Raw genomic sequence first — 14,785 nt, 5'->3', positions numbered from 1 at the left:
GCACCAAGAAGATGGGGAGCTCCTACAAATGTTTCTCAGCTTCCAGATTTTGATGGTCTCCATCGATTGGAAAGGATGCCATCAGCAAACTCTAAATGTGTAATTTCTCTGTAGTCTTCAATATCTCTCTGTCACCATGACTAGCTGTTTTGGCAGGAGCCCTGGTGCATTCGGCCAGGAGACTGCACCAGAGACCAATGAAGGTCAGGCCCAAGTTGGGTAGCATCCCAGCTCCCAGCCTTTTGTCCTCAGTTCTGTCTGAGCACACAACCCCAGACGCATAAATGAGCACTGTGTCACCTCATCATAAGCACTTCAAATTTACTGTACCATTTATTGAATACATTTTCCCTTCCATTGAGAAAACTCATCTGAGAGATTTTATGAGGTCTTACAGTGAATTCAAATGGGAAAAAGAGTACAGATCCACTGGGGTTAAGCAGAAATAAACAGCCCTGCTTTGCTTAGAAAAATCCTTAAGATCAAGAAAAGAGTGGGTTTTCAAGAGAAAGATGGGTTTTCAGGATCTGACGGTGCTATATTGTACGATGTGTTTTTATTCTGGAAAAAAGAAAGCATTTACAGCCTACTATTTTAAACTAAAACAACTGCTTTTGCTAATTCTATAGCTTGCTTTTTTTTTGTAAAGTGCAGTGACCAAGCACAGACAATTATGACCAAAAAAACTGACTTCAAATGAAATTTTGTATGCAATTTTTAATTAAGCAATCCGTGCAAACATTTTTTTTTCTTCAACATCAGGAGGAAAGAAAACGACCACACTTGAGTGCCTGGTGGAAAAACAGAAAATGCTTTCTCATTGCAACCAGATTTCAAAGCAGTGGAGCGTAGGGAGGCAGGGCCCAGGCCCTTAGTATTCCTCGGGATTGCTTGATTGCAAGTCTCGCAAATATGAATCAATTATGTTAGGAGGCACACCTTGCAAGAGGAGCCTGCAGAAGGAAAGCCCACCTAGAGAGGACAAAGAGGAAAAGGCAAAGTCAAAACCGTCCATGTGAAAGATTACTCAAATACTACTTCCTGACTAGCTGCCTAAAAATGTGACTAATTATGTTCCAGTTAGTTACAAAGATTCATTCAGTCCCTCCTTGGAAATCTTCTAGAAGGAAAAACGAGTTCTCGAGTTCTCGGCAGACCCATAGCAGTTTTTTTTTTCCCTGTTATTATTCAATCTTAGTTGAAATTCCTGACAGGTTGGAAAGCATCTATTGCTCTTGGAGAGATTTGGGGATTCTTCTACAGATGATTTAAGCCTTCTGACTGAATGGCAGATAAATGCAAGTCATGTTATGAATCAGTGGGAAGAGCTGTTTCCTGTTTGTTAATGTTCTTTTTTTTTTTAAAAGATTTTATTATTTATTTTAGAGCATGAGCAGGGGGAGGGGCAGAGGGAGAAAGAGAGAATCTCAAGCAGACTGCGCTGAGTGCGGAGTTGGACATGGGGCTCAATCTCACAACCCTGAGATCATGACCTGAATGGAAATCAAGAGTCAGACGCTTAACTGACTGAGCCACCCAGTGCCCCTTGTTAATATTCTTTTTAATTAAGCACAAAGAATTCCTATTCAAGCACATTAGAGAAGAAAAAAGGGACCACTCCTTTAACTTTGGCTATTTATACCCTGTCAAAACTGCAAAAATTGGAAAGATTTTGTTAAAAAAGAGTAAAACCCATCCAATACTTTCTGAAGGTGAAACACCTACTAATATTTCAAACTTACCTTCCAGATTTCTGAATTATATTTAAAAAAATAAAAATACTCCTCACAAGAGAACCCATGAAACCATAAAAAATCATGGTCCTTTAAGGAAGTGTTTCACTACTTGCTAATAAAGTCACGTCCAGGCAAAAACAGCATGCCATTTGAACATTCTTAAAACTTATTTAATGCAAATTTGGGAAAGTCATTCTCCTTTTTTAAAAAAAAATATCAAGTCACATATTGGTAGAAATGATGCCACTTATGTACATGTCCATTCCTTGATGCAAAGCGTTCAGAATGCTTGGGTATCATTTTCATCTACATTAAATACTTTAATTCATGCTCTACTGCATTCAACAACTTGCTTCATGTCAACAGGAGATTGTTGTGATGAATAAGTACTAGCGGTTAATTTCAAGATACTTAAATACAAATTAAAACTACAAAGTTAGAGATTTTAAATAGTCTATTTTCATTGGATTACATAATGAAAATCATGCCATACTCCACAGGCTTTGTATGGCTTATGACAGTCATAAGCTTCATATGCCAAAACCATATGAAAGCTTACCTTAGACGATAATATACATTCAAAAATCCTTACTGTGCTACGACTAAGGGAAAGAGAGAGAGAGAGAGAAGTTGTAAGCATTAATAAAGTGCTAAAACCAAAGTTGAGTACTTGTTGGATGAAATTATAGTCACGATTATGATGAGGTGATTTCATTAATCCTTAGTCAAGTGAAAGATGGAAGAAAATAGAAGCGCATGGAATGAAGGGCAGGGATCCAGTCACTTCAAAAGGATCATTAATATGTAAAACATTTATTAATATGCACAACCACTTTGCCTGAACAGGTGGCAAAGCCAATCTGATTGTACAGTGAATATTTATGGTAAGAGCTTCCAAACCATTAGCTTAAAAAAAAAAAACCTACAACATATATATATTGTGTTTTTCAACAAAAGAAAAACAGAGACAATAGACAAAGCATTAGTGTACATATATATATGTTGAAATTCTAAAAGGCAAAATTATCAAGTAGATGTAATATTAGACTAGTGTATTCTATAATATTGTATTCTGAACTGATTATATATGACTGATCTAAATAAACACAAGGCTTAAACAAACTTAGACTAGAAAGTGACTCTATGCATAATCTAAAAACCTTAAAGAAAGAGCCCTAATTCTGTCATCTTTTGCAAGCTGACATTATCTGTGGGAATTGTAAACTCAGGCATAGATTTACATCATTAGAGTTTACATCAGGTTGCTTACCCAGGCCCAAAGAACTTCATTCTTCCAAATGGGGGTGCATTATACATATGGGATGGGACTCATTTATTGCTTAATACACTTAGTAATGGGGCCTGGAATTTTCCTTCAAGTTCATAAATATTTGAAATAATTTTGATCCTATGAAAATATCCAAAGTGCCCAACAGATAGATGGCTCACACATATTCTACTAGTAAGTTTTTCATTGGAAATCTTAAATATGAAAGTTTCTAAATATTGGATCCAAAGATTTCTAAATATTTTTATTTGTGTCCTCACTCCATCAAAAATGTCCAGAACACTTTTTCTATAACTTAGTAATTTAAAAACGTTCAGTCTTCTGAATTTCAACATGAATCTAAGGAAACTACGGTGGAAACGATCTTAAAGGAAAATCATATTTCTCTACATTTAAAAAATGAAAATATTAAAGAACTGTCACTGAGTCCCAAGTTTTAATCATCTGATGTCTACCATGAGGTTATCTTCAAATGTAGCTCTCTGGCTTTATTTATGGGGATGTGTGGTATGGTTCTTAGTTTTCTGACAAAACATAATGCCTACATTAATTAATATCCTTGAATAATTTGGCCTTCCTGTTCATGGCATAAATACTGTATGCCATGAGCTGCTAAGAAATACAATGAAAAGCAAATGAAAAAGTCAAGCTTTACATGCAAAGTGCGATTTCATGTAAGAGGAATGGAACAGAAAGTAGAGATATCCAGTGGGATATGAACTTTTAAAACCTGTTGCTGCCCCTCCAGGAAGACTGGTTGTCCAGGGGTATTTACTCCTTGATATATCACTGTAGAATTAGAATATTTGTACCAGTATTTATTTATTCTCAGTTGACATTCTTACCTTTTTTTTTCACAGCTTAACTTGATTCAAGTCACCTATTATCAGATAGCAATCTGATGTTCAACAATCTTGGCTTTACTCTTAGGACCAAAAGTTTTCACCAATACAGCACAGTTGGTACCTTATTATGAACTTACATACTAGTGTACATTACTTGTATTATTAAATGCAATCACTATACAACTTACTATACAATTACTGTAAAGGATATATCATCCATATGTACAATATTATTTGCTTCTATGGAGGACCCCAAATGTTGAACCATTTGTGAAATAATCATTTTATATCATTAGCAACATTTGTTTATTTTCAAAGCATGCAGATGTGGTACTGGGTTTTTGTTGTTGTTCTTTACTGGATATTGAGACATAAGTACCAACAATACTTTGATAATAATAAAGCTAGGAGTTGAGAAATCAGATATATTTGCAACTGTTAACTTAGCCTGCATTAGAGCTAGTAAATAGCTAAAATAATATTTAAACTTGTAAACAGTCAATAGTCACATTTGACATTTTCTAAGAGTATTTTTGTTTTATATTTGAGAAAAAAATTTCCTCTTGTTCAGTTATGAATCTATTATTCTGTATTACTTGAGGATAGACAGAAATCATAGCAGAAAGAATACTGGTTTCTTTTTAAGTTATAAAAATTTTTTTTCAGGAAGTATCTTTACTGTATTTTATACTAGATTTAGGACTAAAACCTCTTTTTGTATTAGTATCTTAAGTATTTACTATGTTTTTTTCTAAATAGATATTTACAAAGTTATCTTTCTGATTTTTGGATCATAATTTCTTCAATACAAAGAGGTAGAAAAAATAAAGATTTTGGTAAAGGCAATATAATATAAGAAGAAAAAGAGAAAAGGCATTTGGATCATGTCACCCATTATCTCATAACAGTGACTCTGACATCTGTAGAGTTCTCACAGTATCCCAAAGTAGGTTTTGATTGTCAAGAAAAAACTTCAGTATAAAAATTATACTCAATTACTATAAAAACTGATTAAGATGACAGGGTATTATTCTGAGACTTTTCTACCACGTAAATCCTTACATGTTTTCTTGGTTTACATTAGTTGCAACACTTCTAAAAACTAGTATAAATGAAATGCATATCTAAATGGAAATTCTCTAATGAGATTTTAAAAGCAACTGATTATCATATGGATATGTTATATTCTGTATGTGCAATAGTAAACACTAAATTAGCAAACTTACCCATATATATATTAGAAGTTTCACAGAATAGTAAACTTATTAAAAATAGTATAAATTCCTTAATTGCAGTTTCATTAGATGAGCTTTTGCACTAGGCTTTTTTCCTAATAAATGGATATCACCAAAGTCATATCCCCCTGACTTTATTCATTCCCACTGTGTTATACACATACTAGCATTCCACTGAAATTAATATTCCTTTAGTTAACAAGAATTGCAAGAGATGAGAATAAGTCTACTTAAATAAATCAGAATAAATGCAGAATAGAATAATGTCTTCTCTCCCAGAATTCTCTCTCCCCTTCCCCCACCACCCCCAGACATTTTAGAAAACAATTTGGATTTTGCAGTAAGGGCAACAATCAAATGATTTTCTTTCATTTTAGTCTATACATGAGATCTTCGATGTCATACCTTTCACCTCCAGTTTGCATTCGATCTCCACAGCCCCAAGGTCATTGACTGCTTTGCAGCAGTAAGTGCCTCCGTCATAGGGGCTGGGCTTGCGAATCTCCAGAGTACAGACCCCTTGGTTGCTGAACATCCTGTACCTTGGGTCATCCACAATAGCAACTTTGTTTTTCATCCAGGTTATTTTGGGCTGAAGATTGAAGTAAATAGACCAAAACATATCAGTACCTAGCATAATAATAGACCATTAAAACCAGTGACCAGATTTTAAAGCGTGGCTTAGAAATAAAGTACATCCTAAGAAGAATCCACATCTGTTTGAGCACTGTTTCGTTCAAATTAAACTCTACTTAGTGCTTGGCAAGAGGACAAATGAGCAGTTCTGAAGAAGCAAGCCAGACTTGTTCAGAGGACAGCTCTGGGGGCTCTCTTCCCAGATTCAGACCCAGGCCAATTTGATCTACAGGTCCCTGAGGTCAGCTCGTCCTGGAGAATGTATACTGCTGGGCATTTTTCAGAGAATCCCCATAAGGTGTCATAACTATCTGCTTTTCTTCACTTCCTTTTTCTGTCTTTTCTAATTCTTTATGTGTTGCTTATGCTTCCCCACCATTTCATCTCTCTTTCAGTGGAATGGGTCCACTTCAGATAATGCAAGATCAGTAATGACCAGTCAGTCACCCAGGAAGATGACTTTATTCTCCTTGGCCTCTGAATTATATTCGATACCCTTGACCCTCCCCTTCCTTCCCATATTGTCTTCTCCTCCCTTTGGTAAATATGTGCTCTCCACGTTTTCTCTTCCACCTCTCATATGCTTTTGCCTTGCTCAGACCCTAGAGACTTGCTTCTCTGTCTCCTTCATACCATCACCGTCCTCCTTCCTCCTTTCAAATGGGACCATTCCCTGAGGCTTACACCTTGGACTTTGGCTTTTCACTCACCACTGTCTTTCCTCGATGATATTCCTTTCTAGAGCTTTGGCTCCAAGAGGTGAAACATAGCACTCCCATGCCCGGGGCTTCCAAATCAAGAGTCACAGCCCTGGCCTTTCTCCTATAAGCTCTGGTGAACCGCTCCTCTCCCTCCTGGTCATTCCCATTTGGATATACCGATGTCATTTCCAACTAAATATGAATTCAGGATCTTCCTCTCATCCTTAGTGTACCTTCTCCCTTGACTCTGTTCCTGCTCATGGTATAATGCAGGAAAAATACCACTTGGCAATTTTTCCAAATCCTAGGGCACTTATCCCACAGTGCCACCCAGGAATAGATATCACTATGGGCAACATTTGTTAATTCATTTTTCTTTTCAAATGCCAACAAGAAACTTTAAAACCTTTCTGAATCTCTTCAATCAGATGCAATTTCTTCCTTCCTAGTACTCTGTACCCTTATCCCAGCACATTTTAAATTCTGCCTTGTATTATAATATCATCATTATTTGCTTTAATATGTTTCAGAAAATTTGATGAATTAATATTACCACCTAATTTTTCAGGTGAAACGATATTATTTCCATCTCCTTAGCTCTCAGCTATTTTAAGACTAGGTGTTTTGGTTTTTTCTTAGTAGGTATCCCTTAGTTAATAAAGAAATATAAGCATGTTTTATTACTCTATTTAAATGGTGGCCCTAATTATCCACCAACACTATAACACTGCATCCTTCTTCCTATCCCAGAGAAAGACACAGTAGCACTTGGAAGGTCAGTTTATATTATTATCCACAATAATAATGTGTCTAATATAAAAAAGGGAATTTGGGACTAATTCTTAAATTTAACTAATGTGATAAAAAAATGGTACCTTAGGATTTCCTCTCACACTGCAGTTCAGGGTGGCATTGTAACCAGCTACAGCATAGGTATTAACCAAAGGCTGAGTAAACATGGGTGCCTCTGTGAAATCAAAATCTTCATACACTGGATTTTTGTAGATTTTACCTTAGAAACAAGCATTAGAAATATACAAGTTGGCTTGAGAATATATTATTCTTGGCATACTTTACTCATGATTAAAATTCCCCTGACTTTAGAAAAACTTGTAAAAACATGGGTGAACACCACCGACATTCATTCTGAAGGGTACAAAGGGACAGCCAATTTCACCTGGGACAGAAAGCTAGTGTGGTCTTCTGTGATTGAAAGAAATATTGAGAAGAATTTGGTGTCTGAGTATTTTGATCAACAGTGTGCTTTAATGTGAAAGCAAGGAGCAAGAGCTTTAAAGGAAAGTGGCTTATTTGAAATGAAATTCCTATGCCTATGACCTGAGCCATTTCTAGACCCATAGCCCAGAAATTGGAATGAGTTAAAGCTTACATTTTTAAAAAATGCAATATTAAAAATAAAAAATTTTTACTGGTAAAATGGACATTTTACTCAAAAATTTTTACCACAATTTAAAAATGTGTGTCTAACAATTTCTGAATTCCCATTCATCACATCTCTTCTTCCAGGCCTCTCCATCTAGTCATGGAAAACTGAGGTTTCCAGATATCCAGTTGTGATATTGTGATTTATAACAAGAAGTAGATATTTGGTCTTCCTGGCCACATTTCTGGCACAGAGCTCTCCTAAAATCCTTGAAATTTCCTAAGTGAGGGGAGCTGTAAAGGGGTCTTTTTTACATTAATGAGGTGACCTTTGGACCCAAGGATGGGGATCAGTTGCCGGGGAAATCAACCTTGTGATTTGTGGGTTCAAACCTTCAGCCCCATCCCCAGACCTCCAGGGAGGGGAGAGGGGCTGGAGCTTGCGTTCAATCACAAAGGCCAGTGATTTAATTAACCGTGCCCATGTACTGAAGCCTCTACTAAAAAAAAAAAAAAATGGAAACCCCTCCCACCCCCACATACTGGTGAGTGCAGAACCCCCTTTATACCAGTCCACTGCTAACTCACCATCCTTGGCAATCACAGCGCTCTCCTTAGTCATTGTTGCATCCTCACTGAGGCCACACATGTTCTCAGCAAAGACCCGGAAATAATATTCATTTCCTATGACCAGTTCGGTAATGGTGGCACTGGTTCGGTGATAATGCTCAATGACAGTGAACCATTCCTATTTGAAAAAAAATTTTTTTTGAGAAAAATCATCAAAAATACACAACTATTCCCACTGTTGATTAGAATAAATAATAGGGATGTTTCATTAACTAAAAGAAAAATAGTGCTGATTTTTATATTGAGAGTAGTAACAATGTACATTTAATTTGTTTAATACTTTACAATAAACTTATACTTGACTATGGATAATTTAATTTCATTTACACATTAGATTCATATATCCTAGATGTCAACCCCTACCTTTATATTTTCTTCATAAGTATATAGTGTCTGCCACCTATCTTTTGTATAACAAAGTCCAATTACAGAATTTTAATTTAAACTTATCTATTCTGAGGAAGAGATAGTGTTAAATCACTAGAGAAAAATTAATATCACCCAATAAATTTGCCTAATATTATTAATATTAATGTAGGTTTTTCCAGGTCTTTGCTCAGATATTACCTCCTTCTTGTTTACCTTCCCACCACTCTAGGCTGGTCATACTCTATCACCTTAACCTGGCTAGGTTTTTTTTTTTTTTTACAAAACTTTCTACTTTATTTTTTTTTGTAAAGATTTTATTTATTTATTTCACAGAGAGAGATAGCAAGAGCAGGAACACAAGCAGGGGGAGTGGGAGAGGGAGAAGCAAGCTTCCTGCTGAGCAGGGAGCCTGATGTGGGGCTTGATCCCAGGACCCCGGGATCATGACCTGAGCCAAAGGCAGATGCTTAATGACTGAGCCACACAGGTGCCACAGAACTTGCTACTTTAAATTACATTATATAGGGGCTCCTGGGTGGCTCAGATGGTTAAGTGTCTGCCTTCAGCTCAGGTTATGATCTCTGGGTCCTGGGATCAAGCCCCGCATCGGGCCCCGCAACGGGCTCCCTACTCAGCAGGGAGTCTGCCTCTTCCTCTGCCTCTACCCACTGCTCCTGCTCTATCTCTGTCTCAAATGAATAAATTAAAAAAATTAAAAAAATAAATTACATTTTATATTTACTATTTTGCTGGTTTACTCTCTACCTCCTTCACTGAAATGGACATACTATGATGGTAAAGACAGACTTTTCTTCTCACCCCTGTATCTCCAATGCCTATTATAATACCTGGCACATAATAGGTACTATGCAAAAAATAAATGTTTATTGGATACTTGAATGAATGAATGAGAAGCTAAAACAAGTAATTTTCTTTTCAATTTTTTCCTCACCATACTGAGAAACATAGTGGTCTCATAGTTTGTCTTGAAACAAGTAAAGAACCATATTGCACCATGTATGTTTAGTACCACTAATTGAGAAAATACGTTTTCTGACAAAAAGTTCATAAAGGAAAAGGATTTTTCTTAGAATTTTTAGGGGCCATCATTATCTCTGTATTTTGGATATTTTTAAGGCACTAGACAAATGAAGTTATGCTCTCCTTTATTCCCAAAGCACTTTATTCCAACATTTAGTGTCTTGTGCTATCATTTGGTTTTATGATGTCTTTCTTCTTGCCTAGATTGTGAGTGCTCCTTTTTTTCTGATCCAGCAGCTAGAATAGTGCTCAACACATAGTAAATGAATGAATAAATTAATGTGTTGTGCACATAATGAAAACGATGCTTATGAAATTATGAATGACAATAGGAATTTAAGGGAAGAATAGCACCTGTAGCCACAACGAGACAATGGTGGGTGATCTCCTGGGACTTACACTGGGCAGAGGGAGCATCTTTTGGTCTATAGGTCTGTCCCTGTTGAAATGCAACAGAAACACAGGGGTGCATGTGTTAAGGACCAGCCCCTGTCACCAAGTAGAACTCAGTTACATGAAGCATTGGGAAAGTCCTGGTTCATCTGGACTTGACTGGATATCTCAGAAGACAAACATCAGGCAAGTATGCTGGGGGTGGAAAAATGGGGGGGGCGCCAGAAGGACCCTCTATAAGAACCATGGTACCCCTGGATTCACTGCCAATATCTGGGCCAAGATCAAAACAAGAGCCCTTCTTGCTGAGGAAATCCAAGGTGTTCAGATACTTCCCTTGCAAAGCAATCCACTCATCTTGCTCTGAAGCTATCCAGGTTTAGCAGGAAAATGCTGCTTTAAGTGTCAAATCTTACTTAGTCATGTAATACCCACTCAGGAAACAAAAACAAAAACCAAAAAGGACATGCTAGAAATAGTTTATGGAAAGGAGAGGCTCGAAGTTCATTCTTGTTACCTAGCCTGCCCTTTCCAACCCTCTCCCCTTCATAACTTAGGGCATGAAATTACAATCTGATGTGATTTCATAACTGAAGTTCTTACTGAGATCTACCAGCAAAAATGCCTAAGGATTTCCTATCAATATCATCAAATATGATGTTTTACTCTTCCTGTGAGAATGAAAAATGGCTCTATGCCATTGTGTGTCCAAACAGTCATTTATTCATTCATTCACTTACAGGTAGGGCAGTAGTATGGTGTAGTGGATGGATTCTGATGCAGGAACACGTAGACTTTAACATTTAAAATGTGGTGATCTTGAGCAAGTCATTTTGTCCTTTCTGAGCCTCAGCTTCCTCAGTGATAAAATATAGTATTATAACAATTCATACTCTGACTGGGTTGCTTCTGGAACACACTAAGCTCCTCCCCTCTTCAGGACCTTTGCACATGCTGTTCCCTTAGAATCCTTCTTTTCTAACTGGTGTCTTTCTGTCCATGTTACCCAACATTTATTTTATAAGGAGAAAGAGTTGCATGGATTAAATTTGAGTTAGAACCCAGAGTGAGTAAATATTTGGTGAACAAATGAATTTATTAAATTCCATTGAGCATTGTGCCAGCTGCTTTATATAGTTTTAGCCTCATGATAACCAAGCAAAGTATTCGTATCCCTATTTTACAGATGAGGAAAATGGAGATCAAGGAAGTTAAATGACTGTCCATGTACACGTGCTCTTAAGTAGCAATGCGGGGATTCAAGTCCAATGCTTTTGCCTTTCCATGAGGCCACATTATTTACCCATGCCCCTCCCCCATGCATTCCCCACCACAGAGGACCTCATGCCCCACCTTTACCTCTGATAAAATGTGATTTTGCTGCTGCTGAACCAGAGTAAGCCAGAACTTACCATGCTCTTCTTGTCAGCCTTCTGGATCGTGTACCCTGTGATGGCTGCATTTCCATCATCCTTTGGTGGCATCCAAGATAGAGCAACATTCTCTCCCCAGACATCCTCAATCTTCACCAGCTGAGGTGGACCTGGACGGTCTATAAGATGAATTCATGGCATCACTGTGAGATCACCTTCCCTCCCAACCTATGTGGTGGTCTCCTCCTTAATAGCAGTTTTGCTTTCTGTGGGCAACTGAGGTCCAGAAGCAGATGCTCCTCCTTCTGACATAGTGTCAGAAGGTCAATGGTAGCCTAATGCTATGTCACAATGCCTGCATCATTCACCTCACTTCATGTCATCACATAGGCATTTTATTGTCTCACATTACCATCATCAGAAGGGTGAGTATAGTACAATGAGATACTTTGTGAGAGCGACTACATTAACTTTATTACAATATATGGTTATTCTTGATCTGTTTTATTGTTAGTTATTGTTGTTAATCTCTTCCTGTGCCTAATTTATAAATTGAACTTTATCACCGGTATGGATGTATAAAACAAAATATAGCATATATAGGGTTTGGTACTACCTGTGGTTTCAGACATCTGGGAACATGTCTCCATCGATAAAGGGGACCGCTGTACCTCATTACAGGAGGATATTTGAAATGTCCTTCCTTCCCTGCATTTCTTCCCATGTTTCTTTCACCATTCTTAAACATCAGAGAAGTGGAATGCACTCCAGCTAAGCTTATATGGAAACTCTTGACTTTCATCTTCGTGGAATGAAAAGGATTTTGAAAAGGAAATTTAAATGAAACTTCAAACCTCCTTAGCCATCCCTCCAAAGGCAGGCTACTGGCAATGAAGCACAAGGCTACCCTGCCTAATGGGAAATGAAAGCTGACCTCGGACTCCAAATCATAGAGCCCATCTGGGCCAAGCATCTCTAGCTTTTGGTGAGAGGCACGGAGGCCACATCCCATGAGCGGGTTCCTCTGTTGTACCCAAAAGACACCTTTAGTAGGCATGAGGAAAACTTGTTTTAGCTCTCTGCCAACATAAATTTGGAACTAGTAAAATAACTAGAATGATAATCATTATTTATTTGAGTGTGTAAGCAATGGCCCAGGCACTTAGAACTACATGATAAAGTAACTACGTGTCCAAGAAGAAAAGAAAAGTTCTTTTGTATGTTTCAGAGGGCAGTGCTCTTCCAGACCCTCCCATGGGGGCTCCCATTACAATGGAGCCCCACCAGATCCAAGGGCACAGGGTAGCCTCAACACTGTTCAACTTAACAAAAATCAAGAAGGTTTAGCCAGTAGGAAGAGTACTTAATTTAAAGGGCATGAACTTTTATCCAATCTGCCATAGGAAGTTGCTCCTTTGGTGAGAAAACCCCTAGTTTCAGCAAATTTGCTGAAATGCAATAATAAAAATGACTGGAAACAAGGCTTCTGTGGCTCTGCTCTTAAATGTATTTCTTGACATGGCAAAAGTTATAGCAAGGGAGAGGAGTCCATCTGTTAGACAGCCTCCTCTATTCCCCTAACTCTAGACAGTAGAGAAGTAAGAACTACATTTATTTATTGTTTGGACAGGTGAGTGAATATCTAGCCCTACAGGATCAACCATTTTAGTTTAACTGTTTAGGTAATCTTCCTTACACTTAATAAAAACTTTCCATCTCCATTAAAACTTTATTATTAGCAAATTTTAGGTGTAGTAGGAAACATGTTAAATTATGTCTAGAATCTACTATGTTTTTTATGCAAGCATTCAAAACAGGAAATATTTCATCACCAAGGAGTTGAGAAACAGAATAAGAGAGAAGTGGATTATAAAGCAGTACAAAGAGTTTGCACTAAAAGTATATACATTAATTTTCTTAAACATGTATACCCTAAGTCTCCAATGATTAGTCTTTTTAGTCAGTAAAAAATTATTTTAACAAGTCTTACTAATTTATCTATATTTTTTTAATTCTAAAAAAAGAATTTAACAAAAATTCTTACTCTTGCCTTAATGATAAGGACAATTAGTCCAAATACTGCTTTGAGAGAACATTCTAGTTCCCTCTTCCAAACCTACCAACGATCTGGATATCGATTGATGCAGTTTCCACAAATTTTTCCACTTTGACTTGCAGATCGTATTTCCCAGAGTGGCTCCTCTCTGCTTTTCTGATAAATATGATTGTATCAGTCTCAGAGTTGCGAATGTTTATTTGATTCTTATCAATTTCTACACCATCTTTCTTCCAAGTTAATTCTGGTCTTGGTTTTCCCTAAAAAGACAGAAAAAGTAGAGAGGGAGGGAAATCAGATGGTCTTAAGATTTTATTTTCAGCATTACAAAAAATGACATTTGCGGGGCACCTGGGTGGCTCAGTCATTAAGAGGCTGCCTGTGGCTCAGGTCATGATCCTAGGGTCCTGGGATCAAGCCCCGCATTGGGCTCCCTGCTCAGCCGGGAGTCTGCTTCTCCCTCTCCCACTCCCCCTGCTTGTGTTCCCTCTCTCGCTGTGTCTCTCTCTGTCAAATAAATAAAATCTTAAAAAAAAAAATGACAGTTGCTTACCCCATTCTAGGCAAAGCTGGAGACCGTCTGGTGGTCAGCAACTATGGCAGAAACAGCGGTACTCACATTTCCTGTTGACTGCATTCTTTGTGCAAGGCACTACATTAGGTACATGATGTTTACTATTTCTTTTAATCTTCACATCAAGATAATAAGTATCATTATCCTCATTTTTGGATAAAGGAATTAAATGACTTGCCCAAGGCCTCGCAGCTTAAGTAAGTGTTGGAACCAGGTCTTACAGCCGGGTCTCTCTAGCTCCAAACCTGGTGCAACACAGCATAATGGTTAAGAACATGGGCTCTGGGGCCCTGGAATCTGTATTTGGATGTTGTGACCTCTTAATAGCTGTGTCACCTTGGTCAAGTTACTTAACCTCTCTGTGCCTCGATTTCCCAATCTGTAAAATGAGAACAATGATAGCACCTATCTCACAGTATGGTTATAAAGATTGAAGTGACAGAAGCTGGACACACAGGCCCCCAAAATGTGGGAACTGGGATTAGTACCAGCAGTAGACAAGGTGGGAAAACTGGAGGGCAGATT

General features: G+C 37.6%; 1 protein-coding gene across 1 annotated transcript in view; it reads right to left on the bottom strand.

Annotated features, from left to right (window-relative positions):
• Positions 1 to 736: 736 nt before the first annotated feature.
• Positions 737 to 14,785, bottom strand: part of MYBPC1 (myosin binding protein C1) — a 55,935-nt gene continuing 41,886 nt past the window's right edge. Inside the window, exons 21-26 of the mRNA XM_088025668.1 lie at positions 13,751 to 13,946; positions 11,670 to 11,809; positions 8,413 to 8,572; positions 7,317 to 7,453; positions 5,510 to 5,696; positions 737 to 972 (exon numbers count right to left, since the gene is read on the bottom strand). Of these exons, the coding sequence (XP_087881794.1) occupies positions 872 to 972; positions 5,510 to 5,696; positions 7,317 to 7,453; positions 8,413 to 8,572; positions 11,670 to 11,809; positions 13,751 to 13,946 (921 nt within the window). The 3' untranslated portion in view covers positions 737 to 871. The remainder of the gene's footprint in view (positions 973 to 5,509; positions 5,697 to 7,316; positions 7,454 to 8,412; positions 8,573 to 11,669; positions 11,810 to 13,750; positions 13,947 to 14,785) is intronic.

This window comes from Eumetopias jubatus, unplaced genomic scaffold, assembly GCF_037043125.1.
Source record: "Eumetopias jubatus isolate StellerSeaLion01/CBP00866 unplaced genomic scaffold, mEumJub1_p1.0 scaffold_8, whole genome shotgun sequence".
In the NCBI taxonomy this organism is placed as follows: Eukaryota; Metazoa; Chordata; class Mammalia; order Carnivora; family Otariidae; genus Eumetopias; species Eumetopias jubatus.
Note: the sequence above shows the minus strand (reverse complement) of the source record. Positions and strands in the feature narration are given on the sequence as shown.